General features: G+C 43.1%; 2 protein-coding genes across 4 annotated transcripts in view; one reads left to right on the top strand and one right to left on the bottom strand.

The window, feature by feature from the left end:
* The window catches only part of PPM1E (protein phosphatase, Mg2+/Mn2+ dependent 1E), a 67,401-nt gene extending 50,730 nt beyond the window's left edge, over nucleotides 1-16,671 (top strand). Inside the window, exons 2-7 of the mRNA XM_027471950.3 lie at nucleotides 2,707-2,825; nucleotides 7,445-7,644; nucleotides 9,285-9,473; nucleotides 10,703-10,846; nucleotides 11,120-11,213; nucleotides 11,482-16,671. Of these exons, the coding sequence (XP_027327751.3) occupies nucleotides 2,707-2,825; nucleotides 7,445-7,644; nucleotides 9,285-9,473; nucleotides 10,703-10,846; nucleotides 11,120-11,213; nucleotides 11,482-12,551 (1,816 nt within the window). The 3' untranslated portion in view covers nucleotides 12,552-16,671. The remainder of the gene's footprint in view (nucleotides 1-2,706; nucleotides 2,826-7,444; nucleotides 7,645-9,284; nucleotides 9,474-10,702; nucleotides 10,847-11,119; nucleotides 11,214-11,481) is intronic.
* Nucleotides 15,863-21,546, bottom strand: part of TRIM37 (tripartite motif containing 37) — a 28,721-nt gene continuing 23,037 nt past the window's right edge. Inside the window, exons 22-26 of one of the 3 annotated variants that reach the window (XM_072026051.1) lie at nucleotides 21,427-21,545; nucleotides 19,651-19,803; nucleotides 18,777-18,861; nucleotide 18,648; nucleotides 15,863-16,319 (exon numbers count right to left, since the gene is read on the bottom strand). In XM_072026051.1, coding sequence (XP_071882152.1) covers nucleotides 16,245-16,319; nucleotide 18,648; nucleotides 18,777-18,861; nucleotides 19,651-19,803; nucleotides 21,427-21,545 — 433 coding nt within the window. In that variant the 3' untranslated portion in view covers nucleotides 15,863-16,244. Of the gene's footprint in view, nucleotides 16,320-17,662; nucleotides 18,416-18,647; nucleotides 18,649-18,776; nucleotides 18,862-19,650; nucleotides 19,804-21,426; nucleotide 21,546 lie in introns of those variants that run through there. The other 2 variants (XM_027471947.3, XM_027471948.3) reach the window with 2 other exon arrangements.

The following is a 21,546-nucleotide window of genomic DNA, read 5'->3' as shown; positions in this document are numbered from 1 at the left end:
ATCTTTGCCACTTTAACGCTATCAGCAAGGAGAAGAGTTGTGTGTTAAACTGGTAACATAATAATCTGTGGGCTGAGTCAAACCCACTTCAGACTGTTTTTCTCAAACTTAATTGATGGAAACTGCCCACTTTTAGGTTTGATTTATTACCTTAGCAGAGTTATTCCAGGATTGCTGCAATGCAACTGTGGGTGTTCTAAACATGCCCACACTGCCAGAGAATCAGGAAGGATGTACTTAAAAACCTCTAATTTATCTAATAACATCTTTAGTGGCTTTTTGTGTAGGTTTAGTATTGTAATGGAAATGCATTCTTTGGCTAGATAAAGAGCTCCTGGGTGCAACTGCTGCAGGGACACGTAAATAGCATTTGGAGCTGAGGGGGGAAGCACTCTGTCCAGCTGCACAGGCTGTAAATGCACCTTTTGGTTTTGCAATCTGTCCCTATACATGAAACAGTGTCTGAAGTGCCAGCTACGAGTGCCCATGGCTGTGTGTCTTTGGAGACGTGGCCTCCCCCCTTCCCAGCCCCATTGGATGCAGCAGAGGGGCTCGTGGCTGGAGGTCCTTCTCTTCTGTTGAGGTCCCAAGTGTCCCTTTTAGCATCCGTTCTTGAAGGGCACGGAACAAGTTTGGTTCTCCCCAAAAGTTTCTGCGCTGAGCTGTTGAGGGTGAGCCTTGGGCAGGGGAAGAGCGCGGGCTCCTGCTGGTCCCAGTACGGGGGTGCCTAAAGCGAGCGCCGTCTGAGGGAGGCTGCTGTTTGTAAATGCTTTCGGCGTGGATTCTTCTGCTGAGCTTTATTTAGGCTGTGCCATAATAAATAATCTCGCTCTGGATTTTTTTTTTTTTAGAACGCTGCTCTGGTGGTGTTGCTAACCGCTGACATAATTATTCTGTCCCAGGCATCGCAATCCCTCGCTTTTGTTGTAACATGGAAATTGCATGCAACACGAACAGCAACCCGTACTGCGGCTCTGGGGAATGGGAGCTAATAATAGAAGTGAAAAACCTGTTCTTTGTGAGCTAAATAAAGGCAGACAAGACTAGATAGAAAATCAGCTTCTACATGCGCCAGAAGTGAAGGAGGTCCCGGTGTGTTTTCCTCTCGCTGATTACTCTTAGCACCAGGCGTTGCCGTATGTAAATAGGATCAGAGTTCCTGCGTGGTGCTGGGCAGAGCCAGCCCGAGGCAGCTGATTTCCTCAAGCAGTCGTGCTTCATTAGCGCGCACGTTGAGGCTCGGCCGTGCTGCGTGAGCGGAATGCTCAGCTGCTAATTCGAGGAAAAGCTCTTACTGGCGGCGCAGCAACGCGGTGTGAGCGGCTCTCTGCATAACTTTGAGGGCCGGAGCTCGGCTGGTGACAGCGCATCACTCGGGAAAGAGAGACTTATTGCTAATCTGCTATTTAAATAATTTATGGACGCGTCGAATAGCGAATAACGCGGGTCAGAGGACTCCGTTTGTGTACGTTTCCTGAATGTGTTACATAACCCTGCTGTTTGTAGCAACAGTTGGTATGAAGGATCTGGAAAACATGAGGGTGCAACGGCCGCTCGGAAAAGCCCCGAGTGCAACCGTCTGCCCTGGGCACCAAACCACGAGGGAATGCAAGCAGCAGCCGTTCTGTGCTCTGCAGGCCCCCCAGCAAGGCCTGACCGGTCCGTGCTTCGTGCGTGGAGGTTTGTCCACTCCAGACCTGGCTGGCTGGATGCTTCTAGGCTGGCACCTCTGCTCTGCTCGTGGTGCAAGCATCAGCACAGACTTACCGGGCCCAAGCAGAGAAATAGGCTTAGCGAGTGCATTTGCTCATGGCTGGCCTGCTCCTTGGGCTAGCTGATGTAGGATTCTGTTGCAGATGGGCTGTTTCTGAGACTAGAGCTAGCTCTTGTGTCTCTGCATGGTCCTGCAGGGGTGGACACATCTCAGCAGGGCGTTGTTCCCCCTGATGATAACTGGAAGCTGGAAGTTTCAGGCTGCCTCAGCAAGAGACGCCTGGAAAAGTTAAGGCAGACCAATGGGTAATACACAGGTATGCATAAATGAAGGGCTATTAAACTCCTCTTCGATGAGAAAATGTACATTGAAGTGGCCTCGGTTTGCTATAGATTAATTAACCTTGGAATTTATCAGGTTTAATTAAGCTACAGTGAGTTAAAGCCACTTTTCTCTTGATGGAGAACATTCGCGAGGGAGCTTAATTCCCTTTTAACCTTACACAAGTCAACTTCAGACTTCCTATGGGCCTTAACTTGACTTAGTGTTGCTTGGTAAGGTTTTGGAAACTGAAAACTGAAGGCTTCTCTTAGCCCTTGGAATCCTGACTCCACTTCTTAGGAGGAGCTGGACAGAAGGGGCTTTAGATAAGTGTGTGTAATGCACACGTAGAAAGTGTGCACTAAGCAAGGATTGAAGGCAAACTCTGCAGGGGGGAGACAAGTCTAGATTTGGAAAGCAAATAAAGACTAAGAAATGGAACATTAAAACTTAAGGAATGTAAGAATGATGCGATGCTACTAAAATCTTTGTGGTGAGCTTGAGAAGCTCCTGCTGCAGGGTTGCAGTGCTGTTTGACAAAGAAGACTCAGAATTTTTACAAAGCTTGGACAAGGTCCACATTCCAGTTTGTCTATAGAATAGCATTGTTATGTATCACCCTGACTGCAAGTTACCTTGCTAAATATATGTGTATTTCTGTCCTTTTTCAGTAACTGCCCTTCGTTTCTGGCCGCTGCTTTGGCTAGAGCAACTTCAGATGAAGTCCTTCAGAGTGATCTTTCAGCACACTACTTACCAAAGCATGTGGACAACGCCGATGGGATCATACGTAAGTACATCCGTGCATGCTAATGTACAATTCTGTGTGGGGTGGATCTTTCATTTATATAGGGTACCAGACTGTCTTGCAGATAACTCATAGGTTTTAAAGTCATCAGTGTCTTTAGTGATCAATCTAGTCTGACCACGTGATTGGTACTAGATTTTCCCTACATTAGCTCCTGCTACCAGCTAGCTGAACGAGATTGGACTAGCTTCACTTGTAAAGTAATACCCTGTTGTGATATAAAAAGATGAATGGAGAATTCACCACCTCTCCTGATAGCACTAGTGGCTGGTTTCTTAGTCAGAGGTTTCTCATTTTTGAATATTAACCTGTGTAATTTCAACTTTTACCATTACGTTTTCTCTATTTATCTGCTCCTTTCTCTGGCTGCACTTGTGTCTTTTATTAATTTTTGCTCCGTAAGACCAGGTGTAAGTCAATCCTTTATTTTAAGTGCATCTCCATATTATTTTAAGTGCATCCCCATAAGGCGTAGGACTGTATCTGGTGGCCCTGAATTTCTTTATAAGCACTTGTGATTATGTGCTCCCGCTGCTTGCTTGCAAGCCTGAGTTGTTCTCCTTCATTCTTAGAGGAAAGTCAAAGATATGTAGGAGGAGAGAAATTAATTCTGAATTATTTGTCAGTGTAGTTTTTACTATGGCATTTAATTTATTTTTTTTATAGTTTCAGCACAGGGTAGTATAAACATGTTTCATCCTTAAGAGGAAAATTTCCTTTTCTCCATTTATCTTTGTTAGCTGTCAAGATTTTTGCAGCATCCAGTTCAAGGCCAAGTACCTTCCATGCATTAAAACGTTTCAGAATTATGCTGACTAAAAGAACAGCCTTGAAAAAATTTCTGAGATGCTTATTACAATAAAAACCAGTGTTCCTCACATGTATTGAAAGGAATTCTGTTGTTCCATCTGGAAAATACTGTCACCAAGCCACTTTCTCCATTCCCTTCATTCCTGATTAAAACAAACAAACAAAAAGATTCTGGGGTTAAGTAGGAGATACAAATCTGGCTACTTGGAGAGGAAGATTCTCATGTATTTCTCAGAGGCCTTTGCAAACCTGAGGAAAAAAAAAAAGTGATGGGTTCCCTTTTGTAGGCACTGCTGCCTCCTCCTGCTGAGCAGGTAAATGGAATAGATTTGTCATTGTTCTGGCTGAGCAGCCTTCATTAATTTCAAATTGAGATCTCTGAGACTTGCATAAATATTTGACAGTCTCCAAGGAAATGTTGACTAAGCCTCCACACTGAATATCTAAAGAGTTCAACAAAAAGAAAAAAAAAAAAGGAAAAAAACCTCACACCTACAGAAATTTCCATTTAAATATATTTAAATCAGTAAATCTGTAATACACAGATGCAAACAGAGATTGGTATGTGTACGGGCTGTAGCAGGCACTAAAAGTATGAGACTTCAGACATAGTACATTGGGGTGAATTGTCATAATGAAGGTACTTGAAGATAAAATATGCCCTTACAGATGCAGCGTAAGGCATTACAATATGAAAATAAAGGGGTAGAGAAAGACGGAGAACGTCTTCTGGACCGCAGTGAAGCAGCAATTTCATATGAATACTGCAATTTCACAGAAATGATAATTTTCAAAACAGAGCATTAGCTTAAATAGTATAAGGTTTGGCTAATAAAAACATAACGAAATTAGGGGTATTCATGCAGGACTGCAGGAGACTTAATAGCAAAAGATCAGTAACTCCATTCTCGCCAGCTTTCTTAGTAGGAGTCATCTGAGAAACCCAGGCTAGTTACTTAGAGAGCTGGAATCGATGAGTGCCCTTAACTGATATCATAGAGGGGACTTTAATGCTTTGAAAGAAAACAAAGGGAGCTGTAGCAGGTGATGGAAATGGGATTTCTACATCTTCATTTTTTGTGCTCAGGGTTCACTGTTCATCCTAATGATGTCTTGACTTCTGCAGAATGTGAAACCAAGCTGAATTTAGCTCTCTACCTTTGATGTCCAATTCTGTGTCAGCTTTTCTTACAAGGCCAGAAAGATTTTTACTCTGTATAATACAAGAAGACATTTACCTGATTTGCTTCAAATTTGAATTTGCTAGAAAAAAAAATAAATCCAAATTTCCTTAGTGGCACATTTCATTCTGAGTAGAGCAAAGTCAGAAATCATTGCATGCTTAGGACTGGTAAAAGAAACTACTGTTGTGCTGCTGGAAAGGAGCTAGAAGCCTCGTGAAAGAAGACTGCTAATCTGAAGAGAAAGAAAACTGTTCAGAGCCCACAAATGCAGGAATGTAAAAACACAGGCTTGAAGTATTCAGGCTGACCATGTGTCTTTGGATACCAAGAATAGAATCTTAGAGTCATAGGCCATGGCTGGTTCTTCTCTTTCAGTTGAACTGGAGAGGAACAAGGGAGCTTCAATGAGAATTGAATGACATTTGTTTTTCTTTGAAAGGTCAGGTTAAGAGCTAAGAACATTCGGTTTTCTCGATTTGGGGAGGAAGATGTTCTTCTGGAGCTTTGGCACTGTTAAAGAACCACCAAGGGAGTCCGTGGACTGTGTTACAAGGTGGAGGTATCAAAAATACCCAGAAGACTTCACAAAGCAAATTGCAAAGTCCCATTACCCAGTCTTTCCAGATGCTAGGAGATGGGGTTACTCTAACCAAGACAGAAGGAGGTCATTGGCTAGTCAGAAACCAGACTTCTTAAATTAAGGAAAACCTTGGTCAGTGACACGTCTACAAACCTGAGTTCTGATCCCTGTTGTCACACTGCCCAAATTTTCAGGAGAGGCCTTAAAATTTAAGTACTAAGAAACTGAATCTGATTACTGCCATTCTCTGTACTCTGATTTTCCACTAAAAATCATAATGATGCCTGAGTTGGGTTTCCCACTAGCTGTGGTAGAATTAAGCACTGCTTCCATCACTGGGGACTTTGGAGCAGCAGGAGGGAAATGAAATTCTCCATGACACAACCACAATGACAGCTGAGTCAGCCCTGGCTCAGTGCTGCAGCATTAACGAGTGATGAGTAATTTACAGCTGTGAGGGGGTGGTTTGACTGTTGTGGGCCTTTCTCCTGTTTTAACCTCAGGAGCAATTATTGATGATGCTGACAGTACGCATACTCCCTGCTGGGGAAGGGTATTTAGTGTTTCAGCACAGCAAATGGGTTTACTCCGTTCCTCCCTCGGAGTGATGCTCTGAATTATAACAGCTATGTGACACCGAAATGTACACCCTTCCCCTTCATATATGCCCACTAGAAAAAACAATATAAATAAAAAAGGAAGAGTAAGTCTATGGGGGTTTCCTTCTGGAAAATTTAATTTGGACATTTCAGGCTGTATGTGTTCCCTCTTTAAAAACAGCACAGAGATTCCTGGTGACCCTGGTGCAAGCAGGATAGGTGTAGTGGGAGAACTGGTACTCATTCCTATGGTGGCACTGGGTGACCCAATTGTATGATTTCCAGAAGTCAGGACTCCTTCCTTCGATTATATGTATAGCTTACTTCCAGCTTAATGGCTGCTCTTGAAGATCAAGCTTGAACCAACTCATAAGCAGCGGAACTGGGATGATACTTGCTGCTAGGGATCTTGGCTTCCAGATCATTATAGCCCACGTCTTGTGCAGACCTAGTACTGAAAGCAGCAAATGTTGCTTTGTAGGTTCTTCACAGGGTTTCTGTGAGGGAAGGGCCACAGCATCTCTCAGTTCTACTCTTGCATTTGAGCTATTCCTCTGTGAGATGTGATTGACGTGTAGGGATTGTTGTTTAGCTCTGAAGATCTCTGGCATTGGTGAATGACCAAGATAAAGGAGATTTTGATATGTTCGACTCTGATACTTACTTCTGTTTCCCTTCCCTGAACTTCAGAATGACTGACAGTGCCTGAGTTTTCACATTTTAAAATACTTTTCAAGAGTGACAGTTCAGCTACTTTTCAAGAGTGACAGTTCAGCATTTTCTTAAATTTAAGACCTTTATAGTTGTTTTTTTTTCACTTGCTCGTGCAGATTTCTTTGACGCACTGCCTATTTGGGAATCTCACAGTAATCTTATGCAACTAAGAAGGAACCCGAATTTGTACACTGCCGAAGCATCTTAAAAGGATGCTATTATTTTCTGCAGTTTATTTACCGTATTGCCTCAGTTCTGCAGTAAGGTGTTGTTGTGAATTGGTGGTTTGGTCTGAAACAATACATCACTGTAATGGGCTGTGTTTTTCGTGTGCGATGCTGTATGCCTTGAAGAATTCCCTATCAGAGCTCTGTGGCACAGCTACACCACCCTGTGCAGAGCTACACGGGGGATCAAATGCTGAGGGAAACATACTTGCTTTTCATTTTTCCTGATGCTGCAAATGAGTTCCCCAAAGGCACGGAGGAATGTTTAGACTAAAAAGACAAACAATGAGCTTTGCACTGATGAATGCTGATTATGGTGAGTTTGGCTTCCTCTTTTTATGTATCAGCAGCCAGAATTTCCCTGCTGACATCCATCTCAACTGCTTGGCTAAAATGGTTTTGTTTCATCTTTGTAATGTATGCAAAAGAAAAAAATCTCACTTAATAACACTCTTAGCCTTTTATTTGTGGTGTTTGCTTCCCCCAGAGATTGAGACAGTGAAGCTAGCCCGTTTAGTTTTTAGCAAACTCCATGAGATCTGCAGCAACTGGGTGAAAGACTTCCCACTCCAGCCGAAGCCCCACCGCTACTATGAGACATCCATCCATGCCATCAAGAACATGCGCAGGAAAATGGAAGACAAGCACGTCTGCATTCCAGACTTCAACATGCTCTTCAACCTTGAGGTAAAATGAGATTCTATGGAAGGTAAATACATGTGCTGAATACAGTTTACATTGCTGGGGGAACTAGGCAGTCTTTTACTGTGAAGACAAAAGCCATACATGTGATGGACCTGAGAAGGATGGAATGTCAGGAAGCAAACATGCTCCTGTGTGAGTTCAGTTGATTCTGTGATTACAGCAGCTGTATGGCAGTTTCTGTGTAGTGTATATAAAATAAAAGAGCAACTTTCACAGACTTCTGGTGAAATACTATCTAAACAAAGTTTGTATCTGCCCCATCTTACGTAGCCGCTCATGCAGTGGCTGAAGAAGTGACCTGCCATATGCAGAAAGCAGCCCTATGTTTGTGAGAGGCAGCTGATGCATTGTATTACCTGCAGGATTGAGGTGTTTTGCCTATCTTTTGGTAGGAAGAAGTCAAAAGCAAGAGCAAAGAAAGAAAGTTTAAACAAACACAAAATTTACAGAACAAAGTGCAGTTCACACAAGAATCTAGCAACATGAGTAATTTATTGGAACTTGGACCAGACTTCCCTCTGTTAATTTCTTTATTTGGCTACCAGTCAAATGCTCGTGCTTGCTCTTCCTTGAGATATAAAACTGGACACAGAGAAATGGCAAGAAAAAGAAAATGGCAAGAATTTTACCATTGGGATCAGGTTGCTGTGCAATTGATTCTTTATTACATTCTGTCACTTTAATAACCATTTTCTTTGCCCTATCCAAATTCTTGCCTTTAAATGATATTAATGCAAACAGAGGCAGATGTTTCCTTTGCCTGTCAATTGTCAGCTTTCTTATTCCAATTTGTGTTGGAGCCCATTACTTAAAAATTACAATGTACAAATATTCTAGTCACTGAGATGGCTGTCAAGGTTGAATTGGCACTGACAGCAGGTTGGTGTGTTATATGTCTGAATAGGCACAGGAGTTGATGTCTCTGGGTACAGAGCTTTGTTTCTCTGTTTGAACAGATAAGGAGAAGCTGAGAAAACTGACTTGAAGATGAGTGATTTTGCTGTACTTGATGTGTGAATACAATCACATTTAATTATCTGATGAGAGAGTACATACGGGTATTTTAAAAACAGGCATCTAAGGTGATGTGGATTAGATTTAAAAAAAAGAGGGGGGGGAGGATGAAAGCAGCGGCTGGCTGGCTTCACATTTTAACCATACAGGTATTTATCCCTGGTGGATTCCAGTGTCAATGTAGACTTCATGCGAACTGTATTGGATGTTGTTCTCTCTGTGATTTTAGCAGTCACAAAAACTCCTGCTCTATTTGAAGAGAATGGCACTTTCTATTTGAGTTGAGTGACTGAACTGTAGCAAACGAGACATAAGGAGCACTGAGAGAGCTACACAGCTGATCCTTGCAGAGCGTCTCCTGCAATTTGCAGGTAGAATTCATTAGCAATAAAGTGAAAATTTTTCTCCATATTTCCCATTGATGAAAGTGCAGATAGTCTGAGTAGTTTGTTTTTCTGGTGGAGTCTGGCTCTAAGTGCAGTTTAATGCTGGTGAACGCCCACAGAGGACATTACAAATCTCAAGCTCAAAAGTTTGAGAGACAATCCAATTAACTGTTTCCATTGCTTTCTCTTTTAGTTGTTTTCTCAATTTGTTTTCATTGACAGGACCAAGAAGAGCAAGCTTACTTTGCAGTGTTCGATGGTCACGGGGGAGTGGATGCTGCCATCTATGCCTCCATCCACCTCCATGTGAACATGGTCCATCAGGAGATGTTTCAGCATGACCCGGCAGAGGCACTGTGCCGAGCCTTCCGTGTGACCGATGAGCGTTTTGTGCAGAAGGCAGCCAGAGAGGTGATTGAGAAACCTGGGAGAGAAGGGCTAGATTCTGAAAGTATTAACTGACAAATTCTGTGTATGAAACAAACAAAAAAAAAAAAAAAAAACAAACCAAAACAAAAAGTTGGCTTGGTAAAGTTGGTAATATCATACCACTGAGACAGACAGAACAAGTTTCCAGCACATCAGGCTATCAGAACAGGTCTCAGACAGGAACAACCAGAATTTGCATAGATTTGTTAGCTTTCTCAAACACTGCAGGCTTGTCTGGTGAAGCTGCGAGTTGACCTGGAGAGTAGGAGTCCTGGTTTTATTCACAAACCTCAGTTTCCAGTGCAGTGGGCAGCAAACGAGGCAAGATCTGTTTGTGTGCTTGAATGGAAGCTCCTAAGGAGGATCAGGGAACCAAACAGGTGGTGCAAAGCACCCCTTAGTCCCAGAACCATATAGCAAAGATAAAAATGAAAATGACTGAAGAAATGCTGGTATGAGGCATCAATAAATTGACTGTGGTGTGCTGGGCTAACAGAGGTGTGTGGCACACAGCTCTGCCCCATTAGTGACCTTCCTGCTGCCTTTGTTAGCAGGGTGCACCAGGTGCTGAGCTGAGCACAGCAGGGGGGCAGCACGGAGCTGTTGGTGCCCAGTCTGTGCTGGTCCCAGTGGTGGCCTTCACGTTCTGTGTAAATGCCACCCTCGCGCTTCTCACAACATCCAGTTCATTTAGAAGGATGCTGCTGCTGTTCTGATGTTCGCATGCTAACTAGGTTTAGTCCTTGGGGGGCTGTGTTTTTTTTTTTTTCCTCATCTACAACATAAATCTTTCTTAGCTCCAGAAAGCAAGAATAAATGGATTGCCTCCTAGGCCTCCTAAACCTATGCCAGGGCTGAGTTAAGTGCAGGGAACTTGAGATGCTTACAAATAAACCTCCCTCTAAGATCATTAACATGCATGCATCTCTATCAGCAGATAGGAAGCAGGCCCGGGAAGTCAGCTAGAACAGCAGCAGATCACTGGCTGAGCCCAGCTTCTGAAATGTGATTCCAATTCAAGGCGAAATCAATGGCTTGCACTGGTGCTGGGGGGCTGTTGCAGAACAGTCTCAGCAGTAAGGAAAGCACTGCCCATTCCCCCTGAGAACAGGCTGCAAGCATCCTAGAAAGCCCGCACATTCACATGCTTTGAAATGGTTTTGGTTTGCTTATTTAAAACTGTAGGCTTTTTTTTTTTTCCTCCATTACAGAGTTTGCGTTGTGGAACCACCGGGGTGGTGACTTTCATCCGAGGAAATATGTTGCATGTGGCTTGGCTTGGAGACTCCCAGGTTATGCTTGTGAGGAGAGGCCAAGCTGTGGAACTGATGAAACCCCACAAACCAGATCGAGAGGTGAGAATGGCCTGTTTTAAACTGACCCACCCACCCACCCGTGCTTACCATTGAAGCTGACAGGTATTGGCTTCATATGGGATTCTTGGACACTGAATGTTGCTTTGCCAGTGTCTCTCAGAGTGGCAGACTATGGCCCAGTTACTCTGGTTTGGCTGGAAGGTAGCATGAAAATCTGCAAATCCTTTGTCCTCATCTGGAGGGGTGTTCAGAGTGTGATGGTGAGTGCTAAGAGCTCTGTTCAAACAAGTCGTGTGTTGCCTTGCTGTTTAGGACGAGAAGAAACGCATTGAGGCCCTTGGTGGCTGTGTGGTCTGGTTTGGAGCCTGGAGGGTGAATGGGAGCCTGTCAGTCTCCAGAGCTATTGGTAAGAATGGGCTTTAATTCCTTTTTCAGCCTTGCTTTTCCTTTTAATTAAACTTTCATTTTCTAGTGATCAAAACTTGAAATACAGCTGAAGATACAGCTGTGAGCAGTGACCTCTATTTTTGCCTCTGCAGTCCGAGGGGCTGTTCCAAGTAATCTCTTTAACTTGGCGATGAGAGCCACTGGCTCCATGCTGTGTTAATAAAAGGGCTTCCAGATGCTGTGGCTGCAAACCCACGGCCTCGTGTCTGTGTGTTGTTTTTCTACAGGGGACGCTGAGCACAAGCCATATATCTGTGGGGATGCAGACTCTGCCTCCACTGTACTAGATGGCTCTGAAGACTACCTCATTTTAGCCTGCGACGGCTTCTATGACACAGTCAATCCCGATGAGGCAGTCAAAGTGGTGGCTGACCATCTAAAGGAGAATAATGGTGACAGCAGCATGGTAGCACATAAATTAGTGGCATCTGCTCGCGATGCCGGTTCCAGCGACAACATTACTGTCATTGTGGTATTTCTCAGGGACATGAATGCAGCAGTCAGCGTTAGTGAGGAGTCGGACTGGACAGAGAACTCTTTTCAAGGTGGGCAAGAAGACAATGGGGAAGATAAGGAAAACCATGGAGACTGCAAACGACCGTGGCCCCAGCACCAATGCTCAGCACCTGCAGACCTAGGGTATGAAGGACGAGTGGATTCCTTCACTGATAGAACTAGCTTAAGCATAGGGTCCAGCATTAACCTGTTCGATGATCAAGGCTATTTAGACCTGACAAACACAGAAACTAGTACACCTAAGAGTGCCAAATATCTGCCACCAATTCAAGTGTTTAGTCCTGGTATACCAAAGAATGCGAATTTGATGAATGGTTTAACAGAGAAGAACGAATCACCTGAGAGCACCGCATCATCAGCTTGTGGACAGAGCGATCCCAGGGAGGCCAGCGCTCCCCTTAGTTTGCGTGCTGCAGGGCAGAGCATCTACAGGGGGAAGGGTTTGTCTCCGATCTTCTTTGGGCTGGAAGATGAACTGTTCAGATCCTTGGGAAAGCGAGTTGGGGGCTTTCATTTCCGGTTCTGTAATGGGAAGAGGCGACGAGGAGCCAGGCTCAAACCAAAGTTTCACACGCCCCTCTTGGCTCAAGAGCCTTCCCACAGAGAAGGATTGGGTCTGTACTTGCCTGTCCGAAGCCGCAGTAACGCCAGGTCGTTGGTAAGACACTCCCCGTGGTGGAGGCTGGCTAGGCATAACGCTTACCCTGAGAGCATGTTTTTGATGCGAAGACAAAGTAATTGTATACCAGATTCGTACCTTCATCAATGCTGTAAAATGTAACCATCCCCCTTGTGTTTCCCCTTCAGACTCTCCCAATAGACATTCCCAAAATAAACTGGCATCATCAGGAAGCAAAAAAAAGGTGGGCATTTCAGAACGGTACTACAGTCCCCTGCAAAGCTCAACCCACGTGTAAATAGACCTAGGAATTAACAAATGTAGTTGTTTCAATCTCAACAAAGTTTGCTGGTGGTGCCACCCTGAGCAATGCCACAGCCACCCCCACCCACGAGTATCCAGCCACATTCACTAGCGAGAGCCGAGCCGCTGGGGCACTGAACAGACACTGGGAGGGAACAGTCCTTGAGCCTGCAGGAAGGTGAACCCGAACCCGCCCGGGAGGTGTCTGGAGCAATACGTCAGGAAGGGTTCTGGTTGAGAACTGCCAAATTTTTTAGAGTGGGGGGGAAGTTTCCATAGAAGTCCAGGTTGTGTGGGTTATTTTGTGTTCTGCTTTCTGTTTATTTCAGGCTAGCATTAAGATGAATCAGAAAATTACATCCACTTTTGCAGGTAAAAGACTAAAAGCCATACAAGGTTTTACCAGGTAACTTAGGAATGGACAAACTAAGCTCCTGCCGCTCTGTTCTCAGACTCTGATTGAGGTACAGACTCATAATTTACCTTTTTTTTTTTCCTGTAACATAAAATGTGGAATATGAAGAAAATTTTTTGTAGTTTTTAAAAAAATATATTTCCTATGGCTAGAGGTTCAGCATAGGGAATTTCGTATCTTTCTGGTGCTTTTAGTGGCATTTTTCTTGTTTGTCAGTTTAGGAAACTGTTCTCAATTAGTTTTAATCAAATATAATTGTGCTTAATGCTTTGAGCCAACCTCTTTCCACCGTAACTTCATCTCAGGTCTTAAAACAAACGCATGTCTGTGGAGACGTTCAGTACGATGCTACTGCCACTCACCCAGTCAAACCAGAGAACTGCTTGCTAGGAATAATGAGCAATTTGATGAGATGTTTGGTTTCAGTAATGATTTCTGGATGGCAAAGACTTAAGTGAATAAAAAGTTGCAGCATGAAGGATGGTAAGATGCTGTGTCTACAAGGACCATCATTGCTGCAATTTGGTGATTTCCAGAATGCGTCAGAAGGGGTGCCGGGCTGCCGGCGCAATCCGGAGTGAATGCAGATGAGCAGGGGATGTGCTTGGGGTTTAGTGCAGAGGGTGAAATCCACTGACAATCCAGGGCTCTGCTTTGGTTAAACCCAAATTCAGAAGGAAGAGTGAGGAGTGTCAGTTGCCCTTGTGTTAATAAGCAGAGCACTGCTTGTGGAACTCAGACAGAGGGTACCCACCTGCTCTGCCCTAGCCCTGAGGCGCTGTTAACCCTTAAGGGAGCATTAAATTAGGACCTAAGTAAGCAGACTGTTCCCATCAGCTCCACTCAATGCACATCCTGTTTCTTTCATTTGTTACATGAAGACATTTGGAGTAGTATGAATAAAGTAAGTCTTCATAAGCATTTATTGTACATCATATCATTTTAGCAGTAACAGTTTAATAACAGTGTTAGTATTTAGCTAGAATTTGCAAAGTATTTTAGTATTATAAGTAGTCAGGAGATTATTCAACACGATGAGATGGCGAGGTTTGAATTCTGCCAATTTCCGCTTCTCCGATCTTTGATGCACTATTTTAAAAGCAATTTGATGAATAGCAAAAGGCTTTGTGAGTAACCAGGAGTTGGAGTGTGGCTTTAGATTCCTTTGATCTTATTCAGAGATTATTTTCTTTTTTCTTTTTATCTTATGGGATCATTGGCTCTTATCTGTCATCTTATTAAGCCTTAGCTGTTGTCAACATTCTCTTTAGCTGCAGCATATGTTCCAAGTTAGACTTACTAAGGAAATTTGAGAAACAGTAAAATATGCAACTCTGGGGCATCTCTGTGGTGCCTTTGTTTTAAATTATTCGCAGTAATAACAATGCAGTGAGTCCATCTTATAGCGTGCTTCTGAGAGAAAGGTGGTGTAAGTGCAATTGTTTGTATGAGTAATTAGAATGACAAAGTGTTACGAATGATAAACTTCTTCCCAGTCTGCAGGAGCAGTTGAAGAGCATTGGACTGCATGTGTGCTGTTTTGGGAAGGATATAGCTTTTTAGGTGTGGATTCATACATGATAATTCTGCTACTCATACCATTTATCTTGCTAGGAGAAAAATCTACCATCGTAGTTCCAGTGTGGTCAGGTAAAAAACATTGTATAGATAGCAAGTGTTCATTTCTTCACTAAATGCATATTTATAGAGTAGATAGGAACCATTTGTAAGGTAAGTCCTTTAAAGTTCTATAATATTAAAGTAGTGGTTATTGGTCTGATATATGCTGCTCTTGATTCTACACACTAGACAAAAAAGCAGTGCTTTGTGAAATGCAGTGTTTTCTCTTAATGCCACTGGTGATAGGAAGTAGTTCTCTTCAGTTCAAAATCCTGTGCCCTTACTTGCTGCTTGCTAACGTAAGCAATAATCCCCCTCTAACGGTATCTAAGTGTTCTGTATCTCGTACTTTGAGTGTCTAGCTGGTGACAATGTAAAAATATTAGGCTAATATAAAAGTATCTAATTGTATTTATTAACTGTTGATACTGAGATTGTCTGTGACCTGTGTTTTGTATTTTTATTGTGCATCTTAGTGGTGGTGAAATTTGTATAACGAATCTTTCCAATAAAGAGCTGAAGTATCCCTTTTCGCGTTAACACAACCCGCATCAGTTTCAGTTTACGTGTTAAGCGTGTTTGCAGAACTAGGAGGTAGGTAGTGAAAACATTTTTTTTTTTAATTATGTTGGTTTTGAGAAATGGGCTTCAGGCTTTGTCTGAAGCTCCTCAAAACTCACTCGTAAGCTATTCACTGTGAGTACTAGAGGGATTCGCTCAATCCCCACTCTGATAGTTTCCTGTGCACACTTTTTAAATGTGCAACTCTGAGGAATGTCTGCGTTGCAGAGAGCAGTATAGCACCAGACCAGGGAGCTGTTAACCCATTTCGATTTGCACTAAAGGTGGGTGGAAACGCATGTATATAACTTTTTTCTTTTACCTAGAAGTGCCATCGATTGTCCTTGCAAGTTAAAACCATTCAGTATTTGATTTAGATTGCATTGTAACACTGAAGGACAATATCAAAGCAGCCTAACTTACACCACATTTATGGTGGTACATTGTCATAGAAACTCCACTCTGTTTTTGGAACACTGTGTGTCAGTGAGAAATGCATGTCCTATGGGCAGATAAGATGAGGCATAACGAGTTCCGTGTTTATAGACATGACTGCTGTAGTTCAGGTCCACTATCTCCTCACTAAATCCTCCCTACCCTGGCAATGTTCTGCAGGAAAAAAAAAAAAAGAGAAAGATTGGTCTAAATTAGGGGCTGTTTTAGCACAATTTATTCACTCAGCACTAGTCACATAAACAAAGCCATCGAAGGGGATACCGCAGCTTTGTTCACGCCTGTAATCTAGGGCAATCTTTCTTTAATTCATACCCTCTTTACAACAGGAACAAAACTTTCTACCCTTGTATCGTGCAATAAGTAAGAATGAAGCACTAACACAACCTCTGACTTAAATGTTCATACTTTTTTCCAGTCCCTGATAAGCAGGCGATCGCACTATACTTGCCAGCACTAAAACTAAAGAAAAACTAAATCCCACCTCTTAGGGTCTAGTACAACTATTGTATGTCGCAATTGCATCTTGTTAGTGTTGTTTTTTTTTTCTTCTCCCTCTCCTTCACTCTGGAAGACATCTTGAACCAAGAACAGGGGAAGTTGGCTGAGATCACCCTGAGTACTTCTACGCCCAAGCGCGTATTTGTGTAGATAGCCAGGTGTGTTGTCAGTTGCTGCACTGGGTGCTCCTGTTGAGCTATCTGTGTTACCTTGTTCATGAAACTAACATGTTCTTTATAAAGTGAATAAATTAAAGCTAATCATTTAACAGTGTTGGGACTTTCCATTTGCAATCTTGTTCTACAGTTCACATATGAGTTTATAGTTATAACCATGTATTAGTCATCCATATTTTATTTATGCTGTTTATACAGAAAAACTGTTGAAGTTTTACCAATATCTTAAATAAAACAGTAATTTAAACCACAATTCAGCTAGTCTGTTTCATTAAAAGCTAATGAGGACAGCAACTAACAGTTAAGTGTCTTCAGTGTGGTAAAAGATGACTTCTTTTGTGCAATACCTAAGAGAAAATGCCATTCACTGCTAGGCTCTAGGGTACCTATGCAGGGAAGCACCAAGGTGCACTACAGCCCCTGGCTGATCTATTTTACAGCCACAAAGGCAACGTGCTGTCAGGGCACAGTCACTTTCAGGTCCAGCTCACATTAAGTTACTTAAATCAGGCATCCCAGCCTGTTTCCCTACCTCATGTTTAAAATCAACTCTAAGTTCTTTGTGAGGGCAGCAAAGCATGAGGGCACTGTTTTTTACTGCAAACGTTGGACACCAACTCCAGAGCAGATCATGTGGCTAATTAAAATAATTTACTTCAGCTTGGCCCTCTTTGTAAGAGTAAAGCAGCTGTGAGTGTTGAAGAGGCAGGGCTCTGTGATTACTGCTAATTGGGCTGCGTATACTAATCAACATGCCACCCTGTACAACAGTAAACACTCACGCTTCGCTATCGTAACGTGCAGCTTGTCATAAGGCCACCTTCAGCACTCATCAGCTGGAACAACGCGTGCATAGAAGCTGCCCTCACCTTCCTTCAGCTGAGAAACAAATACTGCATAAAGTACAAGTTAGAAACAGAGAAATACTTCCTGCATAAAGAGCAAGTCAGGTAAAAGCCATAGATCCTCATACATTCAGATAGGAATCGAGAAGATTTAAATAGTTGGTCTGGTTTCCCTCAACACAGCTTTAAAATTCCCTGTGGATTTCCTGATTTATTTGGTGAAAGGGGCTTAAAAGAAGTGACAGCTGTACAGCAGAAGAAAGTTCTCCTATATTCAGGCAGGCATGATACCAACTCAGTACTAAAGAGCAAGTCAAGCTTGGTGACAGTGTTCTGCTTATCTTAACAGACAGCCTGTACCCTTTTACATATTTACACATGAACATCTAAAACTTCACACCAGATTTCAACATTCATTTTATTAACAAAGTGCAAACAGTTTTAAACTATGAGTTGTACAGCACTTACACTGCGGAACACTCACATGAAAATGAATGCCAGTAGTCAGCTGAGACAAGGACAACTATCACATAAATTCATGCTTTTTCACTAACCAGTTATTCAGCTTTCATCATAGCTTCACAAGTAGTTTAGCAGCTCAAAATGCAATGCACAGTGGCAAAAAGTTTGGCAATGTGTTCGGTTGGTCCACAGCACAGTCTGCGGAAAACAACTTCTGTGCCAGCTACTTTACCCCAACTCTCGAGCCACTGCAGCAGTGGCAGTCAGTAGTCTCAGTCAGTTCAGACCGTTTAAAACGAGGACATTCGTGCATTGGCTGTTACTCCAATGACACAAGAGGACAGCCTGAAACAGGGCTCCAGCACATTTTGGACATTTTTTCAGAGCATCTGAAGCTGGCAGAGCCAGCAGGAACGCAACCTTTATAATAAGCCTTTAAAGGTCATTTTGCCCCAGTAACAGGTTTAAGATGACTGCAGAAGAACCACACAATGGTATTGACAGAATGGAGTGCACACACAACCATCAACAGCCTCGGACTAAGCTCCAGTGAATAAATGCACCTCTTCCCAGGAACACGAGCCAGCGAGTCTTCAGGCCCCGAGCCAGTTCTCTATCTGGTTCAAAGAAAGTCAGCTTTCATTGAAAACCCTCGTTCTGGGACAGTTTCAAGGCTTCAGCAAATACAACCTGGTAATTCAAAGTTCTGTGCTGGGTACTGAAACCCCATTTATTGGTGATTATGTAAGCATGCAAAAACTCAGGCAGTCCTTCCTTAGCAGTGTAATTTTTAAAGGCTGCCCTAAAAATGCAGATCACTGTACAGCCCTGAGGAGGCAAATTAGCCACACAGGCCAGGAGCTCACCTGTCTGCTCTACCTCTCCTGGGGGCAGGCTGTGGTGCATTAGGCTGCACAAACACCCTTCTGTCTACCTGAAGGAAGATGAACATTTCCTCTAATCTCTGCAGCTCGAGGGGCAGTACAGGAAAGGTGCATCCCCAGGGATCCGGTCACCTCAGGAGCTAGCTAAGGCAAACAGTTAGAATTACCTGGTGTTGTCTTCTCCATTAACAAAGCTGAGATCATCAGGACCAACTTGATCACCCTCTGGGAACACTGAGCACCGCTCTGAGGCTGAAAACAAACAAACAAAAAACTTCACTAGGCAAGCAATCAGAACAGAGAGAGTTAATGTTCCATCACTTGCAAGTGCTGCTGCGTTGTACTTCATCCCTAACATACTGGTACACGACGTGATCGACACTGCTAGGACTGCCATAGGGTTTTAAATTAAAGATAACTTTAGTCAAGCACAGATACGAGTGAGGTTTTTATTATTCCGATGAGTTGTAAAGATTTAATGCCTGCTGCAGACACACAGCAAAGCTGTAAACTAATTACTGGGCTGAGTCGTTAGGCCATCCTGCTAATGCACAGTGAGGTGCTTATTCAGGCCCAAATCAGCTCCAACCAGCATCAGATGTCACCTTACAGGTTTTCATTTGATCAGAAGGTTAAAGCTTTTCAGAAAGATATGAAATGAGTTTTTAAAATTACACTGAAGTGCTCAAAGCACACTCCTGCCAATTAAGATGCAAATCCACGTCTCAGGCCGTGGTTACCTCCCTGAAGGTAGCCTACTTACAGTGCCAGTGCTGGTGCACAGGGAGTTCCAATTCAGAAGAACTGGAGCTATGGGTTTTCCAACACTTCCCCTGGGAGATTCACCTAAACTGACTTCTCAAGGCTAGAGAGAGTTCCCCTCTTCTGTTTTGATCTGCTTTTAATTAGGATCCCAGGAGAGGAGTTCCAAATCTTATTGGCTCTTACTTGTGCTTTAATACCTTTATGGCACCATCACCACCCCTGCTTCAGCAGCAGCGCTGAGGCAGACTCACAAGACGCGAACACGACCAGTTCTACCTTCACTGGAGGACTGCACAGAAAAGGCATGGTTAAACCCCTCTGACGTAGAGGTGGCATCCTCCTGCTCTTCGTTTTCTGTGTCACATTCAATGTCACTATCACTGCTCATTCCCGGCAGGAGGTGAAGGACATGCTTCTGACATGCCCCACCTACAAAAAAATAAACAAACAAAAGCAAAAATTGTGGCAGTAAGATCTTTGTAGCTACACCATTAAACTTTCTTCACATGTTAGAGTTGTCAATATCAAATACCAAGACCTGGCAGGAGAACAAGGGCGAAAGAGCATCTTTCGAGCTAATGTATTTACCAAAGCACTAAGGAATTTGACAAAACAGCGGGGACCAGCTTTGAAAACATCCTAATTGTGCAGCGCAGCTTAGCTTGAGAGGAGCAGTTCCAGCAAGCCACCAGCTGAGTGCAGACTCAGGTTCCTTCCTGTTCAGCTGCACTCTCTGCCAGCTGCTCTGTCCACCTCTGCAAGTAGGACAGACAATAAAGGTGGCTTCTTTAACAGTTAAGGGATAGTGTGACCCTCTACACAGATACATCTCCCACATCCTTCAAGCAGCAATACTCTGTGTAATCTATTGAAGTCTCGCACACAAAACTATGCCTTTCCTTCAAAAAGGAACCAGAGTTGTTGATGATATTCAAGGTGGCTTCTTTTGTTTTGCCAGAACTCAGTAGCGCACTGGTATCAAAATCCTCCCTTTTATACTGTTCTGTAGCTGACCAAAAGGGTTTGCTCTGCTCTTTTACTTCTCCAGAGTTGATAGTCATTGCTAAGAGAAAGCAAGTAGTTAAGTGAGATGCCAACTCTACTGTAGTTTTTCCTCCAAAAGGAAAAAAAATAGTAATATTTGTTTCCTGGGGTTTTTAACAATGAAGTATTTTAGTTCTTAAAACATTTTCCTATTAGACTCTCTGCTATAATAGGAGAACTGCGGGAGCACATCACGATCACGCTGCAGTGACTAAGAGCAGAAATTCAGTTTTGTCACTGAGAGACCTTCTGTAAATGCCAACTCCTACACAATATTGCACACTGCAGATAGAGATGGATGCTGGCACCTTAATATAGGCTTTGCGCTACAATTCAGTCATTGAAATTCAAATTAGTGCAGGGGTGGAAGGCAGGAGAGTTTTAGCAAGATAAGAAAAAAAACTCTTCTACGTGGACTTTCAAAAAGAAAGGCAATAATATTTTTTTCCAGCATGGAAAGGATGCAGGAAGGGAGGGGGAAAAGTTTCCTCTAAGTCTCTAAGGAAACTGGCTTACGTACCACAACACCCAATACAAACGAAACACTGGAGGGATTCTAGTGTGATGTGGAGGTAGTTACCACTGTGGCTTGTTCCTGAAAGCTTAACTTAACAGTCAAGGTCACTGACTATTAGTTTAATTAGATAAGAAATTATCTACATGGCCACAAAAACAAACAGCAAAGCAAAAGACCCAGAGGCATATCAAGAGGTAGAAAAAACAAGCAGTAGTCCAGAGACATAGGTGGCACCTTGTAACCTCATCTGCTAGCTCTCCACGTTCCTGTTGTACCATAACATCACTATTACTCCACAGAGAGCAGTGGCACGGAGATGTTCCTTCCTCATTTAGATTTATACAACAGCTGCCAAACGTTATAGTGAAGTTCAACACCCATAGACACAGGTGATTTTTTCTCCCCTTCAAGCTATTTCCATTACAGTAACGAACAACCACAGACTGGACGGGGGACAACGCTGCATTTGCCCTGTACAACATCCAATTTACCTTCTTCTGGCCCCGCTGAAGCGCCTTCAGAAAGCACGCCCTGCAGTTCACCAGTTTCAGCGTTGTTTTCCAGACTACCTGACTGTGTTCCCTCAGTGCGATATCCTTTAGAGTTTGACC

Source organism: Anas platyrhynchos, chromosome 20 (genome assembly GCF_047663525.1).
Source record: "Anas platyrhynchos isolate ZD024472 breed Pekin duck chromosome 20, IASCAAS_PekinDuck_T2T, whole genome shotgun sequence".
In the NCBI taxonomy this organism is placed as follows: Eukaryota; Metazoa; Chordata; class Aves; order Anseriformes; family Anatidae; genus Anas; species Anas platyrhynchos.
Note: the sequence above shows the minus strand (reverse complement) of the source record. Positions and strands in the feature narration are given on the sequence as shown.